Source organism: Eumetopias jubatus, unplaced genomic scaffold (assembly GCF_037043125.1).
Source record: "Eumetopias jubatus isolate StellerSeaLion01/CBP00866 unplaced genomic scaffold, mEumJub1_p1.0 scaffold_12, whole genome shotgun sequence".
In the NCBI taxonomy this organism is placed as follows: Eukaryota; Metazoa; Chordata; class Mammalia; order Carnivora; family Otariidae; genus Eumetopias; species Eumetopias jubatus.
Window position 1 is genome coordinate 70,729,312 of NW_028274818.1, and position 16,754 is coordinate 70,746,065.

Genomic DNA, 16,754 nt, shown 5'->3' on the forward strand with positions numbered 1-16,754 from the left:
CGATTATTCCTTGCCCGTCCTCCGCCAGCCCTCTCTCCTTTAGCACCTCCTGCTCTTGTGCCTCCCAAATGTCTACAACAGTGTTTTGCACATAGAATGTGATCAATAAATATTTGAGTCTCAGAAATTACCCGATTTATTTATTTACTGCGATATATATCACACCAGACCATGAGCACCTGACTGCACTTGTACCCAAATCCCAGAAGGCCGAGGGGCAAGAGTCTTGGGATGACTTTAGTAAACATTTCCTACGACTCCTTTTTAAAATTTCCACTAAAAGGCAAACAGCGGGCAAACCCCGTGCCCTGCAGTCCTCCGTCCCAGAAGCCCCAGCCGCCTTTAGGCGGCTCTACACTGGTTCCTCCAGGCCAGAAATGCCTCCACCAGTTTCCGCTTCCTGACACAGCAGGCACTGCCCACAGCAAAGATGGCGCCGAGCGCGCAACCTGATGGCGTCACAGTAGTCGTGGCCGGTGACGTCATCTGCGGCGCGCCGGCAGTAAGGAGTGGCGCCCCTGTTTCTCTCACGCGGCGGCGGCGGCGGCGGCGACGACGACGACGACGACGACATGGGGGAGCCCGTGGCGGGGGTGGGCCGCTTCAAGGCCAAGTGAGCTGGGGCGCTAGGGCTGTGGGTGCCGCCCAGGGAGGGAGCGAGGTTCGCAGCCCGAGTGGCAAATGTGCTCGCCCTGGACCGGGCGCCCATTCGGGTCTGGGCAGAGCCTGAGGGCGGTGTACGAACTGACCCGCGAGATTAGTGTTGGTTGCGTTATTACAAAGTGGGAGAGCCAGCGTCGGTTATTAAATTAGGAGCCGGTTTGGGGTTGTGGATGAAAAATTCTAAAGGAGGAAGGGGCGGGCTGAGCGCAAGTCGGGGCTGGTCCTGGACCGCAGCGGGAGGCCCCCACCGTCAGGTACTGGGAGAAGAACCACTTCTGGGCAGACAGCCTGGGGGCTTTCACCTCCTGTCCCTCTTCGACATGGAGCAGGAAGAGAGGTCAGGAGATGGGCGGTCTGCTGTGGCCCTGGAGACCCTGAATCCTGGGCTGATTCAGTTCCCCAAGGACTCTGGCGGACATCTAAGTGCTTAGGGCCCAGGACCGGATGGACTCCTCCCTGCCGTTGAGCTCGGTCTGATGGGATAAGCATACTAAGCAGCTCATTTTCATCAGTGGGAGTGATGAGCAATACCAAAGGGAAGGCCTGGGGTCAATAGCATCTCTGTGGCATAGTCACCTGGGCTCCACGGTTGGGGACTCCATTTCATGTTGGTAGCCAAGCCTCCCCTAGTGGAGTTAGGCACCAGTGAAATCCGGGAAGAGAGACCCAAGCCACATACGGGGAACAGCCTGTGTGACACAAAAGTATAGCAGAGGTTTCTCCAAGTCAGGGTCTTAGAAACACATAAGGAGAGGGGAGGGTTTTAAGGCAGGGTAAAACACTTAGGTTTGGAAAGGCCTTTCTGGCAGCAGGACTTGAGATGGTAGAGAGGGGGCCTGGTGAAGAGGCTGGAGCAGCTGTCCAGATGAGCGTGCGGTGGCCTGGACCACCGCGGAGGCAGCCGAGAGGGAAGGGATGAGGGCAGTGTGAGGCTGCAGAAATGAGGGCTACTGGGGAGTGGGAGGAAGGAGCTAGGGTTGAGGAGGGGGCAGGCTGCAGCTGAGAAGGAAGCTGTTGAGGGGGTGTTGTTTTGGGCTGGTATCCTGGGCTGGTACCCTGGGCTGGCCTCCCGCCACCAGCAGAGGGCCCCCGAGGTCTGGCCTACTCCACTCTAGGGGAATCTGGGAAGACGGGTGTCACACTGCTGGTACTGCCTCAGAACCTAGTGTGCATCACCGCCCAGCTCTGGGTCTCGCATCCTCTGTGACACCCACCTCACGGTGCTGCAGAGAGAGGACAGTGAGAAGAGCCATCTCCAATCCCTTGCATCCCCGCCTCTGCCTGGGAACTCCTCAAGGCAGGGGCCTTTTGGATTGAGCTCTGGGAGAGCACCCAGCACAGAGCTGGGCACTGGGGACCAAGGGGTGGGTGACTCACTCTCTCCCCCTGTTCTCTCTCTAGCTATGCTGTGGAGCGCAAGATCGAGCCTTTCTACAAGGGCGGGAAGGTGCAGGTACCAGCCCAGGGAGAGGCAGAGTGGTGGGGCAGGCAGGGGCTGCACAGAGTTACGTTGGCTGAGACCCTTCTGTCACCAGCTGGACCAGACTGGGCAGCATCTCTTCTGCATTTGTGGTACCAAAGTCAACATCTTGGATGTGGCCTCAGGGGCCGTGCTGCGGAGCCTGGAGCAGGTGAGGGTGGGGAGAGCCAGGGCAAGGGGCTGGTGTGGAGGGCAGTCTGTTCTCATGGTGCTCTGTATGCTAACTCTCACCTCTAGGAGGACCAGGAGGACATCACTGCCTTTGATCTCAGCCCTGACAACGAGGTATACGGGGCAGGGATAGGAGGCAGGCTTCGGTACCTCTCAACCAAACTTTGAGCCATTGAGGACATGTGGCCGTGCCTCTTCTCTCCCAGCTGAACTGCATTGTTCTCTAGGTGCTGGTAACAGCCAGCCGGGCACTGCTTCTGGCTCAGTGGGCCTGGCGAGAGGGCAACATCACCCGCCTGTGGAAGGCAATACACACAGCCCCTGTGGCCACTATGGCCTTTGACCCCACTTCCACACTGCTAGCCACAGGTAGGGCCCTGGCTGGGTGGCTGGGCTCCAGGAGGGCACACAGTCAGGGGTCTTCAGGCACACCAGCCCCTTCGCCTCAAACACGTTCCCACAGGCGGCTGTGACGGGGCAGTGCGTGTCTGGGACATTGTGCGGCACTATGGGACACACCACTTTCGGGGCTCACCAGGGGTCGTACAGTGAGTAGAGGGCAGCAGAGGGTGGACGGGGCCTTATGCCCAGGGACACACAACTCACCTGCTGCCCCACCCCACCCCCCACAGCTTGGTGGCCTTCCACCCGGACCCCACACGCCTGCTGCTCTTCTCCTCAGCTGCAGACGCCACCATCCGTGCGTGGTCACTGCAGGACCAATCGTGCCTGGCTGTGATGACTGCCCACTACAGTGCTGTCACCTCACTGACCTTTAGCACTGATGGCCACACCATGCTTAGGTCAGTGGCCAGCCACCCAGGCCATGGCAGGAAGGGGAGGGCCGCAGCTGAGACCGAGGACTGAGGTGGCTGTCTCCCCCACCCCCCCAGCTCAGGCCGCGACAAGATCTGTGTCGTCTGGGACGTGCAGAGCCACCAGGCCACAAGGACGGTGCCAGTGTTTGAGGTGGGGATGCCAGGGGGCCGGACCAGTCGAGGGGGCGGGGGGAGGGTGGGCTACTGCCTCTGACCCACTTACCCTCAGAGCGTGGAGGCGGCCGTGCTGCTGCCAGAGGAGCCAGCGCCTGGGCTGGGTGTGAAGTCTGAGGGCCTGCACTTCCTGACAGCTGGAGACCAAGGTGTGTGTGTCCAGGCCAGGGTGGGCAGCAGGGGCTGGGGGAGGTCTGTGCACTGGAGTGCCAGCAGCCCGCGTTCCCTCACAGGCCTACTACGCGTGTGGGAGGCGGCCTCCGGACAGTGCGTGTGCACACAGCGGCGGCTGCCAGGCCCCAGGCAGGAGCTGACCCACTGCGCTCTGGCCCACCGTGCCGGCCTGCTCCTCTCTGTCACTGCCGACCACAACCTGCTGCTCTACAACGCGTGCTCCCTACGGCTGCAGAAACAGGTGAGTGCTGTCCCTGCTCAGCCCGAAGCTGGGGCTGCCAGCCCTCCACTCATGCAGGCTCTGGCTTGTGCCCCTCCGGCCTCTGCCCCCACAGTTTGCTGGCTACAGCGAGGAGGTGTTGGACGTCCGGTTCCTTGGGCCCAAGGACTCCCACATTGTTGTGGCCTCCAACAGCCCCAGCCTGAAAGTGTTTGAGCTGCAGACAACGGCCTGCCAGATTCTCCACGGCCACACAGGTCAGGGAGCTGAGCTGATGCCCGCAGCACTCTCTCCTGGGCTAGAATGCTCTTCTTTACTGTCACTGATGGCCATTTTCTCTCTAATTTCTCCCAGACATTGTCCTGGCCCTGGATGTGTTCCGGAAGGGGTGGCTCTTTGCCAGCTGTGCCAAGGTGAGGCATCTGGAGCGGTGTGGAGGTATGGGTCCCAGTGGACGACGCCCAGCCCAGCCTCTGTCCTCACCCCTTTGATTCCCAGGATCAGAGCATCTGTATCTGGAGGATGAACAAGGCTGGCAAGGTGGCCTGTGTGGCTCAGGGCTCCGGGCACACACGCAGCGTGGGCACTATCTGCTGCTCTAGGTAGGGGTCAGGGCTGGGGTCCGTGGTGTTGCAGAGGCCCAGACCCTGCTAATGGGGTTCCAGCTCAGGGAGATGTGGAGGGGGAGGCTTCGGCCTTGGTCTTTGAGGCTCCAGGCTAGGGATGTGTAACAGAATGCCAGGGATACCCAGCTGCTCTTGGAGGTCGGGGCTCCTCAGAAGTGGTCTTGGGGCTGGGGGAATTAAAGGGGAGAGGCTCGGGGTGCCTGGGTGGCTCAGTCAGTTAAATGTCTGCCTTTGGCTCAGGTATGATCCGAGGGTCCTGGGGTCGAGCTCTGTGTCAGGCTCCTTGCTCAGCAGGAAGTCTGCCTCTCCCTCTCCCTCTGCCCCTCCCCGCTGCTCTGCTCGTGCTTTTTCTCTCTCTATCTCAAATAAATAAATAAAATATTAAAAAAAAAGTTTGGGGGAGAGGCTTCAGGGCAGAAAGAATGACATCGAACAAAGCTCAGGCAGAGGGTGCCTGGGTGGCTCAGTTGGTTAAGCGACTGCCTTCGGCTCAGGTCATGATCCTGGAGTCCCGGGATCGAGTCCCACATCGGGCTTCCTGCTCAGCGGGGAGTCTGCTTCTCCCTCTGATCCTCTTCCTTCTCGTGCTTTCTATCTGTCGTTCTCTCTCTCTCGAATAAGTAAATAAAATCTTTAAAAAAAAAAAAATACTCAGGCAGAAAAGACATTCCCTGCTAAGGGGGTTGAGGTCTTGTGACCAAGTCACCAGGTATGGTGGACCAAGGGCGGGTGGTGGGGGCTCGAGTAGACAAGTGCACCCACCCCTCCTCGGTCGGGACCATGGTCCTGCAGGCCCAGGCTGTGATGCCCTGGCAGACAGGGCTGGCTGGGGCTCAGCAGGGGTCTCCCCTCCCCCACATCTGGCCTCAGGCTGAAGGAGACGTTCCTGGTGACGGGCAGCCAGGACTGTACTGTGAAGGTGTGGCCCGTCCCTGAAGCCCTGCTCTCCAAGGGCGCAGCCCCAGACGACGGTCCTGTCCTTCTCCAGGCTCAGGCCACACAGCGCTGCCATGACAAGGTGATGGCACACGGGGGCAGGGGCAGGGCCAGGGCCCTTGCTGGGATGGGGGTCTGAGCTGCCCCCTGCTCCCATCACTAGGACATCAACAGCGTGGCCGTCGCCCCCAACGACAAGCTGCTGGCCACAGGCTCACAGGACCGCACAGCCAAGCTCTGGGCTTTGCCGCAGTGCCAGCTGCTAGGTGTCTTCTCGGGCCACCGGCGTGGCCTCTGGTGCGTCCAGTTCTCACCCACGGACCAAGTGCTGGCCACAGCCTCGGCTGATGGTACGATCAAACTCTGGGCGCTGCAGGACTTCAGCTGCCTCAAGGTGAGCACCCCCTGGCCCCTACCCCCCAGGCCCCACCCACCACCCTGGGGTGGTCTCACGTTCTCCCCTCCCCATCCTGCAGACGTTCGAGGGGCACGATGCTTCCGTGCTGAAGGTGGCCTTTGTGAGCCGTGGTACCCAGCTGCTGTCCAGGTGAGTGGGCTGGGGATAGGGGTTGGGATGAGCTGCAGGATGGGTCTTAGCACTGAACTCCTCCTGATCCCAAACCCAGTGGCTCTGATGGTCTTGTGAAGCTCTGGACCATCAAAAACAATGAGTGTGTAAAGACTCTGGACGCCCACGAGGACAAGGTCTGGGGGCTGCACTGTAGCCGGCTGGACGATCGTGCCCTCACCGGTGCTGGCGACTCCTGCGTCATCCTCTGGAAGGTATGGAGGTTTAGGGGGGCGTGGGGACTGTGCAGGGCTGCATCAGGGTGCTTATCTGACCTCGCTCTGACGCTAGGATGTGACCGAGGTGGAGCAGGCAGAAGAGCAGGCCAAGCGGGAGGAGGAGGTGGTCAAGTAAGTCTGGGGGTCCCCGCCCAGTCCCCTTGAGTGCCATGCATATGTCTACCATCCCATACGTCACACCCTTGGAGTGGGGCATACAGCCATCACCTCTGCTTTATGGCGTGGGAAACTGAGGCTGGGAATGCAACACAGCTCGCCACCAGTGGATGTTTAGGGCCAGGCTGTGGACTCCTGGGCCAGCCCTGTGATGGCTCTGCCTTCAGTCCCAGCCAGGTCCCCCAGTGACCCTGTCCTCCCTCCTTCCCCCACCAGGCAGCAAGAATTGGACAACCTGCTCCATGAGAGACGGTACCTGCGGGCGCTGGGCTTGGCCATTTCCCTGGACCGGCCCCACACTGTGCTGACTGTCATTCAAGGTCAGTGCTGCCTTGGGCCATGGAGGGGGGGCGGGGTCTTGGGTCCATCTTGTGCCTTTCCTTGGGGCTCAGCCTCCCCGCCTCCCCCCCCCCCAGCCATCCGGAGGGACCCTGAGGCCTGTGAGAAGCTGGGAGCCACGGTGCTGCGGCTGCGGCGAGATCAGAAAGGTCAGGGACAGATGGGCAGGTGGGGCAGTGGCCAGGCGGGGCAGGGCAGCCAGTGGGCAGGTCTGACTGTCCTTGTCCCCCAGAGGCCTTGCTGCGCTTCTGTGTCACGTGGAACACCAACTCGAGGCACTGTCATGATGCACAGGATGTGCTGGGGCTGCTCCTGCGGCACGAGGCCCCGGAAGAGCTCCTGGCCTACCCTGGCATGCAGGCCTCCCTCGAGGCCCTACTGCCCTACACCGGTATGTGGTCCCGGCCCCGGGCAGGGCGGGAGCTGCCGGCCAGCCCCCACGAAGCCCCTGACGTCCCTGTGTCCTCCCCCAGAGCGACATTTTCAGCGGCTCAGCCGGACACTGCAGGCAGCCACCTTCCTGGACTTCTTGTGGCACAACATGAAGCTGCCCACCCTCCCTGCGGCCCCCTCTGTGGCTCCCTCAGCTCTCTGAAACATGCTGCAGGCTGTCCTTTTCTATCCAGACTCCCCATGTGTGGACTCTGTCTCACTCCATGTCCCTAGCCCCCAGCCCCGACCTGCCCCACGCGTGCCCTGGCCTGGCCAAGACCCAGAAGGCCCTGCTTCTCAGCACAGACACTGGGTTATGCCTCAGTCAGAAGAGCTTTATTCGGGAAATGGGAGAGTATGGTTTCCTGGCCCTGCCGGCCACGGGGCCCCTCCCTCAAATACTCCTCCCGCAGTGGTGGTGGTGACGGTGGCGACTTGTCTGGTGTCAGTCGTCCCTGGGGTCTGGAGCCTTGGGCCTGCCCTCTGTGCAGCTCCACACACCCTCGAGGGGGTCCTTGGGTGCCAGTGCCCTGCGGGTGATGGTGCAGCAGCGGCTCTGGATGGCGCTCAACAGAGGGCGGGTGGGCACGGTAGGGGGAAGGGTTGTGGCCTGGGGGTTCTCGGGGGAGCCTTGGGCCTCTCCCACTCTGTCCTCCTCACGGTCCTGCTCGCGGTGGAGCCCTGCGCCACTCAGGAGCGCGCCCAGCCCGTCGGGTCGCAGCAGCACAGCGGGGAGGAGACCGCAGCGCCCTCTGAACCTGCAAGGGGGGTGGGAAGGAGGGTGGGGTTTGGCTGTTGCTGGATCCTGCCCCCCATCCTGGGCCCCGCCCAAGTTCCACCCCTGCGCACCTGCAGAGCCACCAGCCACGATCTGAAGTTTCCAGCACGCGCACGCGTGCCCCCGCAGGCACTGACAGTTCATCTGCATGGCTGCTCTCATAGGCTTGGGAAGCGCAGAATTGAGACCCTGGGAGTGGGCATTTGGGGGTCACTGTGAGGCCTCAGGGACCAGGACTCCCACCTCTATCTCCTCCCCCCATGGAGTCACCACCTTCAGGCATCCCCCAGATGATGGGACCAAGTACACTCTGTCCCCATGTCCAGCAATCGCTCAGCTGTTTACTGTGGCCCAGCTTTGCCACACACTGCCCAGTGGCGGTGGCTGGCTTGGGGAGGGGTGGGATGGGTAATTACCACTACTCCCTAGGGGTCGTCGTTCTTGGCCTGGGGACGCTTCCTCCAGGTAGGGAGCAGGAAACCACGCTGTCTGCTGGTCTTCGTTTGCCACCAGCCACCAGCCTGTGCACAAGAGGTGGGCGGAGGTTCAGACCCCCAAGCCCTCTCAGGTCCTGAGGGCAGATGGGCGAGCTCTCTCAGTCCTGTCCAACCCCACCTGAGGGATGTCGCAGCAGCACATCTAGGATCTCCTGGGCCTGTGCATGGAAAGGTCGGCCCTGCGTGTCCCGGGTGCTGAAGGGCTGCAGGCAGCGCAGGCTCTGAGCCTCCAGGCCACGGATGGCAAGGCTGTCCGCCGGGCGGGGTAGGGGCTCTTCAGGAACGGGCAGGATCACCAGACTGGGAAGGGTAGCGCGCAGGCGAGGGGCGGGTGGGAAGTGTGGTGAGGGCCTGCCACCCCTCCCCAGTCTGCCCAGCCTTCGCTCCTCCCCCAGCCTCCAAGGGCTCTTGCGGGCAGGGAGTTGGGGATGAGGCAGGCACCTGCCGGGTGGCAGCGCGGGCTCCAGGTCCAGGGGTTGTGGTGCAAAGAAGCCGGTGAGCGCTGAGCTCCGAGACACGCGCGCCGCCGCAGCCAGCAGCGCCCGCGAATAGGTCTCCAGCAGCCGCAGGCGCGCCAGGCCGCGGCCTGTGCGCCCCCCGCGTACCAACAGCGATGCGTCTGCGGGCACGACGGGAACTGGCTGTGGGACCCCGCCCCAGGGTTCCCTCCACCAGGCCGCTGGTGCCCCTGCCCCTCCAGGGATCCCTGCGGGCCTCCCTACCGGCCTCACCGGGAAGCTTGGGGAGGACGCGGTCTGATCTCCGCAGCAGGCCCGCCTCTACCGGGAAGGTTTCCTTGAGGGTCTTCTAAGGGAGAACCAGCGAATCAGTCTCAGAGTCCACCGGTTCCCTTGGGAGGGTGAGGGTTCCTTGCCGGGATGGGGGTCGTAGGGGCTTGGACGCCCCCGCGGGCTCAAGGGCAAACGTCCAGGCCATTGGTCCCTCCGGCAGCGGGGGCACTCGGGTTCGCCCCAGGCTCACTCACCTGGAGCGTCTTGAATTCATCCCAGCTCCTGCGCACGAAAGTGTCGCTGTCATCCGACCAGTGCACAGAGAAGGCAAATGTCTGTTGGGAGAAAGGTTGAGGCGCCTTGGAGGTGCTGGGCCAGGAATTCCTTCCTTCTTCCTTGGGGCTGGCAGCGACTCCGCCCGTCATACCTGAAGCCGCGCTGTCTGCACTAGGGCTGCTGCGCACACTGACACCGGGTGCCGGGGGTCAGCCATCGCTGTGCTCACGGGTCCCGGTCCTGGACTTCTGGAGTGGGTAAACTGTGGCCAAGGGTCCCACTGCGTCCTGGCTCACACGGTGGGGGGGCGGGGGAGAGAAGGAGGGGGGCTCCCGGGCACCCGGAAGACTGATTGGAATTCCCCGGCTACGCCCCAGACCTGCCAGGTTCTTGTATCGCTGCCTTGCCCCTGGGTCTTTCCCAGGTTCTTCACTGTGCCCAAAGTAGATCTGGGTAGAGGGACAGGAATACAGGGCTTGGGGGTGGGGAGGGGCAGAGAGGCGGTGGAGGTTGGGGACTGAGTCTGGCCCGTGGGAGGAGGAGGAAAAGGAAGAATCCTCAAAGTGCCGCCAGGCTTGGCCCCGCTCTCCTGGCTCTCCCACACCCGGTGTGGTGCTGGGACTAGCGGAGCCTCCTCCAGGGCGTGCCCCCACGGCTCTGTCTTGAACTCACCTGGGAAGCTGACTGCTGTTGTCATCAGGAACCAAGGACCCAGGGCTAAAAGCTTTATGTACTTTGTTTGGCTCACATTGGAGGAAAGGTCTCTTAATGTTTCCAAATCACAGAGGAGGAAATTTGTATTAAATAGATAATTAATGTCAGTTTTTCTGGATGTGGGGGTGGACCTCACAGGCTCACCCCAGAGGTTCCCCTGTGGTGGGGAGACTTGGGGCAGGACAAAGAGGGTCCCTCTCTGCAGTCACTGGCACTTGGGGAGGGGGGGTTGGTGACTAGGACTGTTTTGAGAGCTGCCTCTAAATTTATGATTTATCACAATTTACTGCTAACACAGCCTCTGAGATCAGAAGTCACAATTCCCCCACTAACGGGTGAACAGGGGTTGGACCCTAGAATCCCCAGACAGTGTGTGCTCAGGTGCCCCACATCTCTGGGCTGCTTCCTTATAGGAAAGACTTCCAGAGCTCCATCCAACCCTGGTATATTTTGGCTCTTCCTGCTGTTGGGGCCACCAGCTCTAGGTTGGGACTCCTACCCCAAGCTGTCCAGGGAGGGGTTAGCCTCTAGGACATCCCTCTCGGAAATCACCCTAGCCTTGACAAAGGGCCTTTGTGCATCTGTCTAATCAGTGGCTCTCAAACCTTCTCTGATCTTGGCCCAGGCAACGAACACCTGCTGACATAGGCCTGAATTGCAGCGTGCATTCAGCCCAGCTGTCACGCCCTCTCCGACCTCAGTGGGGGCCATGCTGAGGTCCCAGCTGGCCTGGCAGGGTCCAGGGTGGGGCAGACACTTCTCCCATGGGAGACCAGGAGAAAAGCTGGGAGAGGGCCTGTTTATTCACAGCCAGGGACCTCCTAGAAGGGTGCTGAGGCCCCCTACCTGCCCCACCTGACAGCCCCTGCTTCACATCCCCAGCAACCCTGGTTCCTTTTTGTTCTCTCTATAGACCACAGGCTCATCTATCCCTTGGACAACTGCCCCACCCTGTGCCCATGCTCCTCACTAGCTCCTATGAAATTCACCCTCCAGAGGAATCTTTGCAAAACACAAAGGGGATCAGGTTGGGGTGGCCCTACCCCAAATTGTCCAGCACCTTCCTATGGTCCTTAAATTCCCAGCTCCCACGGCAGCTGACGGGGTCATCCGTGTGCTCCTGTCCACCTTTGGATCTCTCCTCTCACCACCTTCCCCAAGTCCTGTTCCACTGGCCTTTCTGCCCATGCCCACCTCCAGCCTTGGCCTTGACTGCCCTCCTCAGCTGATTCCTCATCCTTCAGGCCTCTGCCTAAGTGTCATCTCCTCAAGGAAGCCTCCTGGATTTACCACACCCCTGTTCATGGTTCCCACCTGTTTCTCAGGGAATATTTGTTTTGTTTTTAAAGATTTTTATTTACTTGACAGACAGCGAGAAAGGGAACACAAGCAGGGGGAGTGGGAGAGGGAGAAGCAGGCTTCCCGCTGAGGAGGGAGCCCGATGCGGGGGCTCGATCCCAGGACCCCGGGATCATGACCTGAGCCAAAGGCAGACGCTTAACGACTGAGCCACTCAGGTGCCCCGTCAGGGAATATTTGTTAGTGTGACTTTTTTTTTGTTTTTGCTTTTTCCGTCTTGACCAATGGACAATGAGCCCAGAGAGGAGGTCAGGGACGGATCTTGTGCCCCGCCCTGCCCAGCGCCTGGACCAGTACTTGGAACAGATTAGACACTACACAAGTATTTTCAGGATGAATGAATGTACGTATAGAAGCTGCGGCCACTCCCGACGTGGCTACAACCCCTTCAGGCAGGCTATAGGGATCCAGGATACTCCTTGCCCTCAGGAGCCCAGAGACCCGCCAGCGCCCGTTGCCATGGCGCCGGTCACCCGGGCTGACCCGCGGGACCCGGGCCCTAGCGCGCGCCCCACTCTGTGCGCTCACCGCGCCACCCCGCGTTGCCAGGACGCCGCGCGGCCGGCCGCTGGGCGCGTCCCAGCTGAGGGCACAGAGCCTGGCCGCGGGCACGCGGGGCGGTCAGAGCGGAGCGATGGGGGCGTCACGGGCCGGAACACGGACTTCGCCTCGGCCGCAGCCTGAGTTCACGGCGCGGCGGCGGCGTGGTTTCCACAACACGCTGCTCTTCTACTGGAGGAAGCGGGAGCGCCGCCACGGGCGACGCGAGTCAGGCTCGGGACGCGGATCGAGGCCCAGGGGCGCGGCCAGGACCCGGGCTTCCAACCCCGCGCCCGCCCCGGCCCAGACCCCGGCCACCGGCTCTGTGGCCTCTTGGGCATGCGCCGCGGGCCAGAGCCCCACCCCTCCGCCCCTCCCCGCCCCGGGCCCCGGCCCCAGCTCGAGCACGGCCTCCGCGCTCGTGCCCGCGCCCGCGCCCGCGCCCGCGGCACGCGCGACCGGCTCCTGTGGCCGCGCCCTAGCGCTGGCGCGCGCGCTGGCCTGGAGACCGACTTGGAGGCCCAGCTGGAGGCCGAGCTGGCCCGGCAGGCATTGCGCGGGCAACATGGCGGCGCCCGGCGAGCGGGGCCGCTTCAGCAGCGGGAACCTCTTCTCCTTCCTTCCCGGTGGCGCGCGCTCAGAGGTGATGGATGACCTAGTGACGGACGCGCGCGGCCGGGGCGTGGGACGAAGAAATGCCGCCGCCTCCGCCCCGACGCCAGCCCCGGCGCCGAACCCCGATCCTCAGGTCGCCGAGGACCCCTCCCAGAGGCGGCCCTGCCGGGCCTGCGTGGACTTCAAGACGTGGATGCGGACGCAGCAGAAGGTGCAGATGCCCAGGGCCGCCACTTCCCCTGGTCCCGGCCCCCACGCCTTGTTCTCAGGCATCTGCGCCGACCTCCGGAGGCCCAAGCCGAGCGGTCCCACAGGCCCTATGCCTCACAGACTTGTGCCCCCTCCCCAACCAGGGTGGGCTGTTCCTACACCTTTTCCCCAAGGGAGGCCCGGCCTTTAGGGTTTCAGCCACTCGTGTGTTGGATCGGCGGCCGCAGGGCTTCCGTCTCGAGTCAGTGGGCCTCTGACTGTGGCGGGGGGGGGAAAGGGAGCTCTGTGGGCTTCCGGTCCGGGGAGGCGAAACTGACCCTTGGTCGGCCTCCTTCCGCAGCGGGACAGCAAGTTTAGGGAAGATTGTCCTCAGGACCGCGAAGAACTGGGCCGCCACAGCTGGGCTGTCCTCCACACCCTGGCCGCCTACTACCCCGATCTGCCTACCCCTGAACAGCAGCAAGACATGGCCCAGTTCATACATTTATTTTCCAAGTTTTATCCGTGTGAGGAGTGTGCCGAAGATATAAGGAAGAGGTAAGTGTGTCTGCATTGTCTGTAGGCAGCAGAGCAATCCCTCCTGGAGCCCGGGCCTGGGGCCCCCCTGGCTGATGTCATAAAGGGGAGCCTGGAGAAGCAGGTGCAGAGGTGGCAGAGGGTCGCCCAGAACAGGGACCACCAACAGTGGGCATTGGATCAACTAAGCGGTCTCCTTTCCCCTCAAGGGCCAAGATGCCTGGGGCTGCTGCTCCTGCAACCAGAGGCTCTAGGCCTGGCTTCACTTACAGAGTCCCTTGCTTGGTATTCCTGGAGGCTCGGGCAGGTTAATGAGTCCACTTTGCCTGACTTCTGGAGCAGGACTGCTGATTTTAAGGCCTTGAGAACCCACTGCTTTTGCTTCCGGGAGCCACCTTTTCCTCCCTGGGGAGCCCCCTTTTCCTCCCTGGGGAGCCCCCTTTTCCTCCCTGGGGAGCTGAAGAGCTGTTGTTTGGCACCTATAGGTGTTTCTGCGCTGAATGTGGGGGCCAGGGCAGCCCTTGCCATTTGAATCCTGGGCAGTTAGAACAGCTCTCTTGCTAGTCCGAGGCCCCAGGGCCCCAGGTGCTAGAAACAGGTCTGGTTTTCAGTTATGCCTTTGTGCTGCCCCACCCCTTCACACACTGCCTGGGGCCAGGGATGCTGGGGTGAGGCTTCCTGATTGTTATGAGGTTGTAAAGTTGCATGATTGGTGCCTTAATGTTTTGCTTTGTGTTCTCCTCCGGGTTTGCCGAGCTCCCCAGGTGAGGGGTTGAGCAGGCCTAGGAGTGTGCCACTGTTGGACAGTGCAGGAGCAGCCCTGTTCTGGGAATGCCTGTCTCTCAGAGCACAAGGGCCCTCATGGCTGTAGCCGACAGCTGCCCCAGCTCTCCTGCCTGGATGGAGCTGGCAAGGAGCCAGTGGGGCAGGGGCGGTGGGAACCGCGGCCTGTCCGCACCTTCCACCTGCTTCCCCCACAGGATACACAGGAACCAGCCAGACACACGCACTCGGGCATGCTTCAGCCAGTGGCTGTGCCGCCTGCACAATGAAGTGAACCGCAAGCTGGGCAAGCCGGACTTCGACTGCTCACAAGTGGACGAGCGCTGGCGCGATGGCTGGAAGGATGGCTCCTGTGACTAGGTGGTGGCCGGCAGAGCTGTGGGACGGAAGCCCAGGGTCTCCGGGCAGCCTGGCCAGAGGGGGACGGGGCACTCATTAAAGTGTGTCAGAGCCAGAGCCTCTCTTGTGTCAGTTGGATGGTCCCCAGACACTGCTCGGGGGCCCTCTCCCTCTTAGGTTTGGAGGAAAAGCAGGGGTGCCCGCTGCAGACACCCCAGTGGCCCGTGCTCCTCCCCGTGGGCTGCCGGTGAAGGAGACAGGAGCAGCCCAGGCTGGGCGGCCGGCTGCTCACCTGGCACCCTGGTGCCCACTTCCCTGCACAAGAAGGTGACAGGCCCGCCTGGGCCGCCTGTCCTGCTCCTTGAGGGAGGGCTAGGCCACTGTCCTGGCTCAGAGCCTACGAGGAAAGCACAGGCAGTCTTTCCCGGAGGGCCCACCAGTGCTGCTGCCTGCCTCTGACTGCACGTACCTGTACCAGGCCTGTCAAGAGGCTTTGTGAGGCCAGCCCTCTCAGAGCTGGAGACCAAAATAAAATGGTACAGAAGTGACTGAGGGGCTGGCTTTGGTGTGTTTTGTGCTGGGACTTGCGGTGACGGGCAGGGCCTGCCCTTGCTTCCTTCCATCCAGGTTCTGCTCCGTAGGAGGGGCAGCCTGGGAAGCCGAGTGCTGGAGCTGAGGGAGGGTCAGAGATCAGTGGGAGGTCGGATGGCACCAAGTTTTCATGTCCCCAGCAAGGACATTGTTTTAATACTCTCCTCCCGCGACAGGACGGTCTTGGAGGATTTGGAGCCGAGGAATGGCACGATGACTTCCGAAAGGTTTCTCTGGCTGTTGAGCTAGGATGAGGCAGGTATGGGTGGGAGCAGGGACGGCAGGCACCCCTGTGGCACCTGGGCGGGTCAGAGCAGATCGACAGGCGGAGAGAAAGGAGCCAGAGTTGACTTGGGGGGTTTGGGCCCTAGCACTGGGAGAATGAAGATGCTCTCGGGATCTGTGCTCTGGAGAACGCTGTAGGTGGGGCAGGCATAAGGGTGACCTGCATGTAGCTTTTGGGCCTTGCCAGGTCTGCTCAGCCGCACCTGCTCTGAGGCTTGGCTCCCAGCTGGAACGGACCAGCAACAGTATGCCCTCCCTGCGGTCGTCATGCACTGGTCGTCTCTCTCCCGGTAGCATCTTAGCCTCTCCCTTCGGCTCAGCTTCCTCAGCACCTTCACCCAGCAGGTGCCACAGGGGCTCTGGCTTCGGCAGGGCCTTCCCCCAGAGAAGACAGCGATGCAAAGAAATGGGAGGCAGAGAGCAGCCAATAGAGAAATTGCTCCTCGTTCCTCCCGTCGAGGAATTGTTCCCAACACGTGGTTTTCTTCTGGCCTCTCCCAAGTCAGCCACCAGTTGGAGAACCAGCCAACTTCTCCAGGGAAGCCGTGCCTGGCTCAGGAACAGAGTGCCTGGATGTGCTCTCCTGTCCTGCCTCCCTTCCCTCTTCCCCTAACTCTGGCTTCCTGGAGATATCACCCCCCAATCCAGGCTAAGACAAGTGGGACTGTAGTTTGAGGGGAGGTTCTGGCTCAAGCTGTCAGCTCACAGACCAAGGGACTGGGCAGAGAGGGAGGAGAAAAGCCCCAGGATCATACTCTAGGGCTCCCAAAGTTCAGAAGTTACAGGAGCTCACAGGGTGGACAAGAAGAGAGAACCCCGAAAGGGCGATGAGAGGGGCTGGTGAAACAGGGATGTGAGGAGAGGGTGACATCCGCAAGCATTTCCAGGAGGGTGGGGATGTCTGGATCGCCCTGGCACTAAAGGGGGCAACCAAAGAGGAAGTGGCTACTGCTCAGGACAGACTGGATACCCAGTGTCGGGGGCTTGCAGGAAGACTCGTGGGTGGCACATCTGGCTACACCTGCCTTGGGGTGGGTTCCACAGGGGGTGGACCAGACGTCCTCTTCCATCCACACGGACAGCACAGCAGGGACCCTTTGAGTCCCAGCTCTTGACTTCCTGATGTGGTGGAAGAAGTCAACCAGCTGTCTGTGTGTGATATGAAGACAGTCCCTACCCCCCACGGGGCCTTGTGAGGCGGTTTGGCACTGTAAATGCTCAACAGATGCAAACGTTTCTTTCAATGCCTAGGCAGAAACATAGCAGTCGTCCGGGACCCTGCCAGGCTGGCTGGGAACACGAAGGAGGGACCCTGTCGAACTTGGGCTGGGGGATCTATGGAAGAGACCCAGCAGGGGCCCCCAGCTTATCCAAATTCCCCATCTCTCACGCTTCTTCCCACCCCTCGGCCCCCGACTAAACATGCCAGCCACAAGTCAGTTGGGGAGACCCAGGAGTGTGAAGGGCTCAGTGAGCACCCTTGAAATGACAACATCCACCCACAAGAAAGGAGGAGAGATGTCC

The 16,754-nt window shown here is 61.6% G+C and overlaps 3 protein-coding genes across 4 annotated transcripts; 2 read left to right on the forward strand and 1 right to left on the reverse strand.

Annotated features, from left to right (window-relative positions):
• The first annotated feature begins 494 nt into the window (after window positions 1-494).
• On the forward strand, window positions 495-7,426 carry TBL3 (transducin beta like 3). Of its 2 annotated transcripts, XM_028111951.2 has the most exons (22): window positions 495-613; window positions 2,065-2,116; window positions 2,199-2,294; window positions 2,381-2,428; window positions 2,542-2,683; window positions 2,778-2,862; window positions 2,947-3,117; window positions 3,208-3,283; window positions 3,362-3,455; window positions 3,540-3,721; window positions 3,816-3,957; window positions 4,055-4,113; window positions 4,199-4,302; window positions 5,197-5,344; window positions 5,426-5,656; window positions 5,739-5,809; window positions 5,889-6,045; window positions 6,122-6,180; window positions 6,442-6,545; window positions 6,642-6,713; window positions 6,797-6,955; window positions 7,038-7,426. In XM_028111951.2, the coding sequence occupies exons 1-22, from the start codon at window positions 573-575 to the stop codon at window positions 7,157-7,159; spliced, it is 2,415 nt and encodes an 804-aa protein (XP_027967752.1). In that variant the 5' UTR covers window positions 495-572; the 3' UTR covers window positions 7,160-7,426. The 2 variants fall into 2 exon arrangements, with proteins under 2 accessions (XP_027967752.1, XP_027967753.1); XM_028111952.2 differs by lacking the exons at window positions 495-613; window positions 2,065-2,116; window positions 2,199-2,294; window positions 2,381-2,428 and having other exon boundaries at window positions 2,594-2,683; window positions 2,997-3,117.
• A 15-nt stretch (window positions 7,427-7,441) lies between these two features.
• NOXO1 (NADPH oxidase organizer 1) lies at window positions 7,442-9,495 on the reverse strand. The gene is made up of 8 exons (XM_028111953.2): window positions 9,430-9,495; window positions 9,257-9,337; window positions 8,994-9,078; window positions 8,713-8,890; window positions 8,390-8,571; window positions 8,191-8,295; window positions 7,846-7,963; window positions 7,442-7,754 (listed from the first exon to the last, which is right to left on the reverse strand). Exons 1-8 carry the CDS (start codon window positions 9,493-9,495, stop codon window positions 7,442-7,444), a joined length of 1,128 nt encoding a protein of 375 aa, XP_027967754.2.
• A 2,490-nt stretch (window positions 9,496-11,985) lies between these two features.
• Window positions 11,986-14,906, forward strand: GFER (growth factor, augmenter of liver regeneration). The gene is made up of 3 exons (XM_028111455.2): window positions 11,986-12,717; window positions 13,057-13,253; window positions 14,213-14,906. The coding sequence occupies exons 1-3, from the start codon at window positions 11,986-11,988 to the stop codon at window positions 14,373-14,375; spliced, it is 1,092 nt and encodes a 363-aa protein (XP_027967256.2). The 3' UTR covers window positions 14,376-14,906.
• Window positions 14,907-16,754: the final 1,848 nt, after the last annotated feature.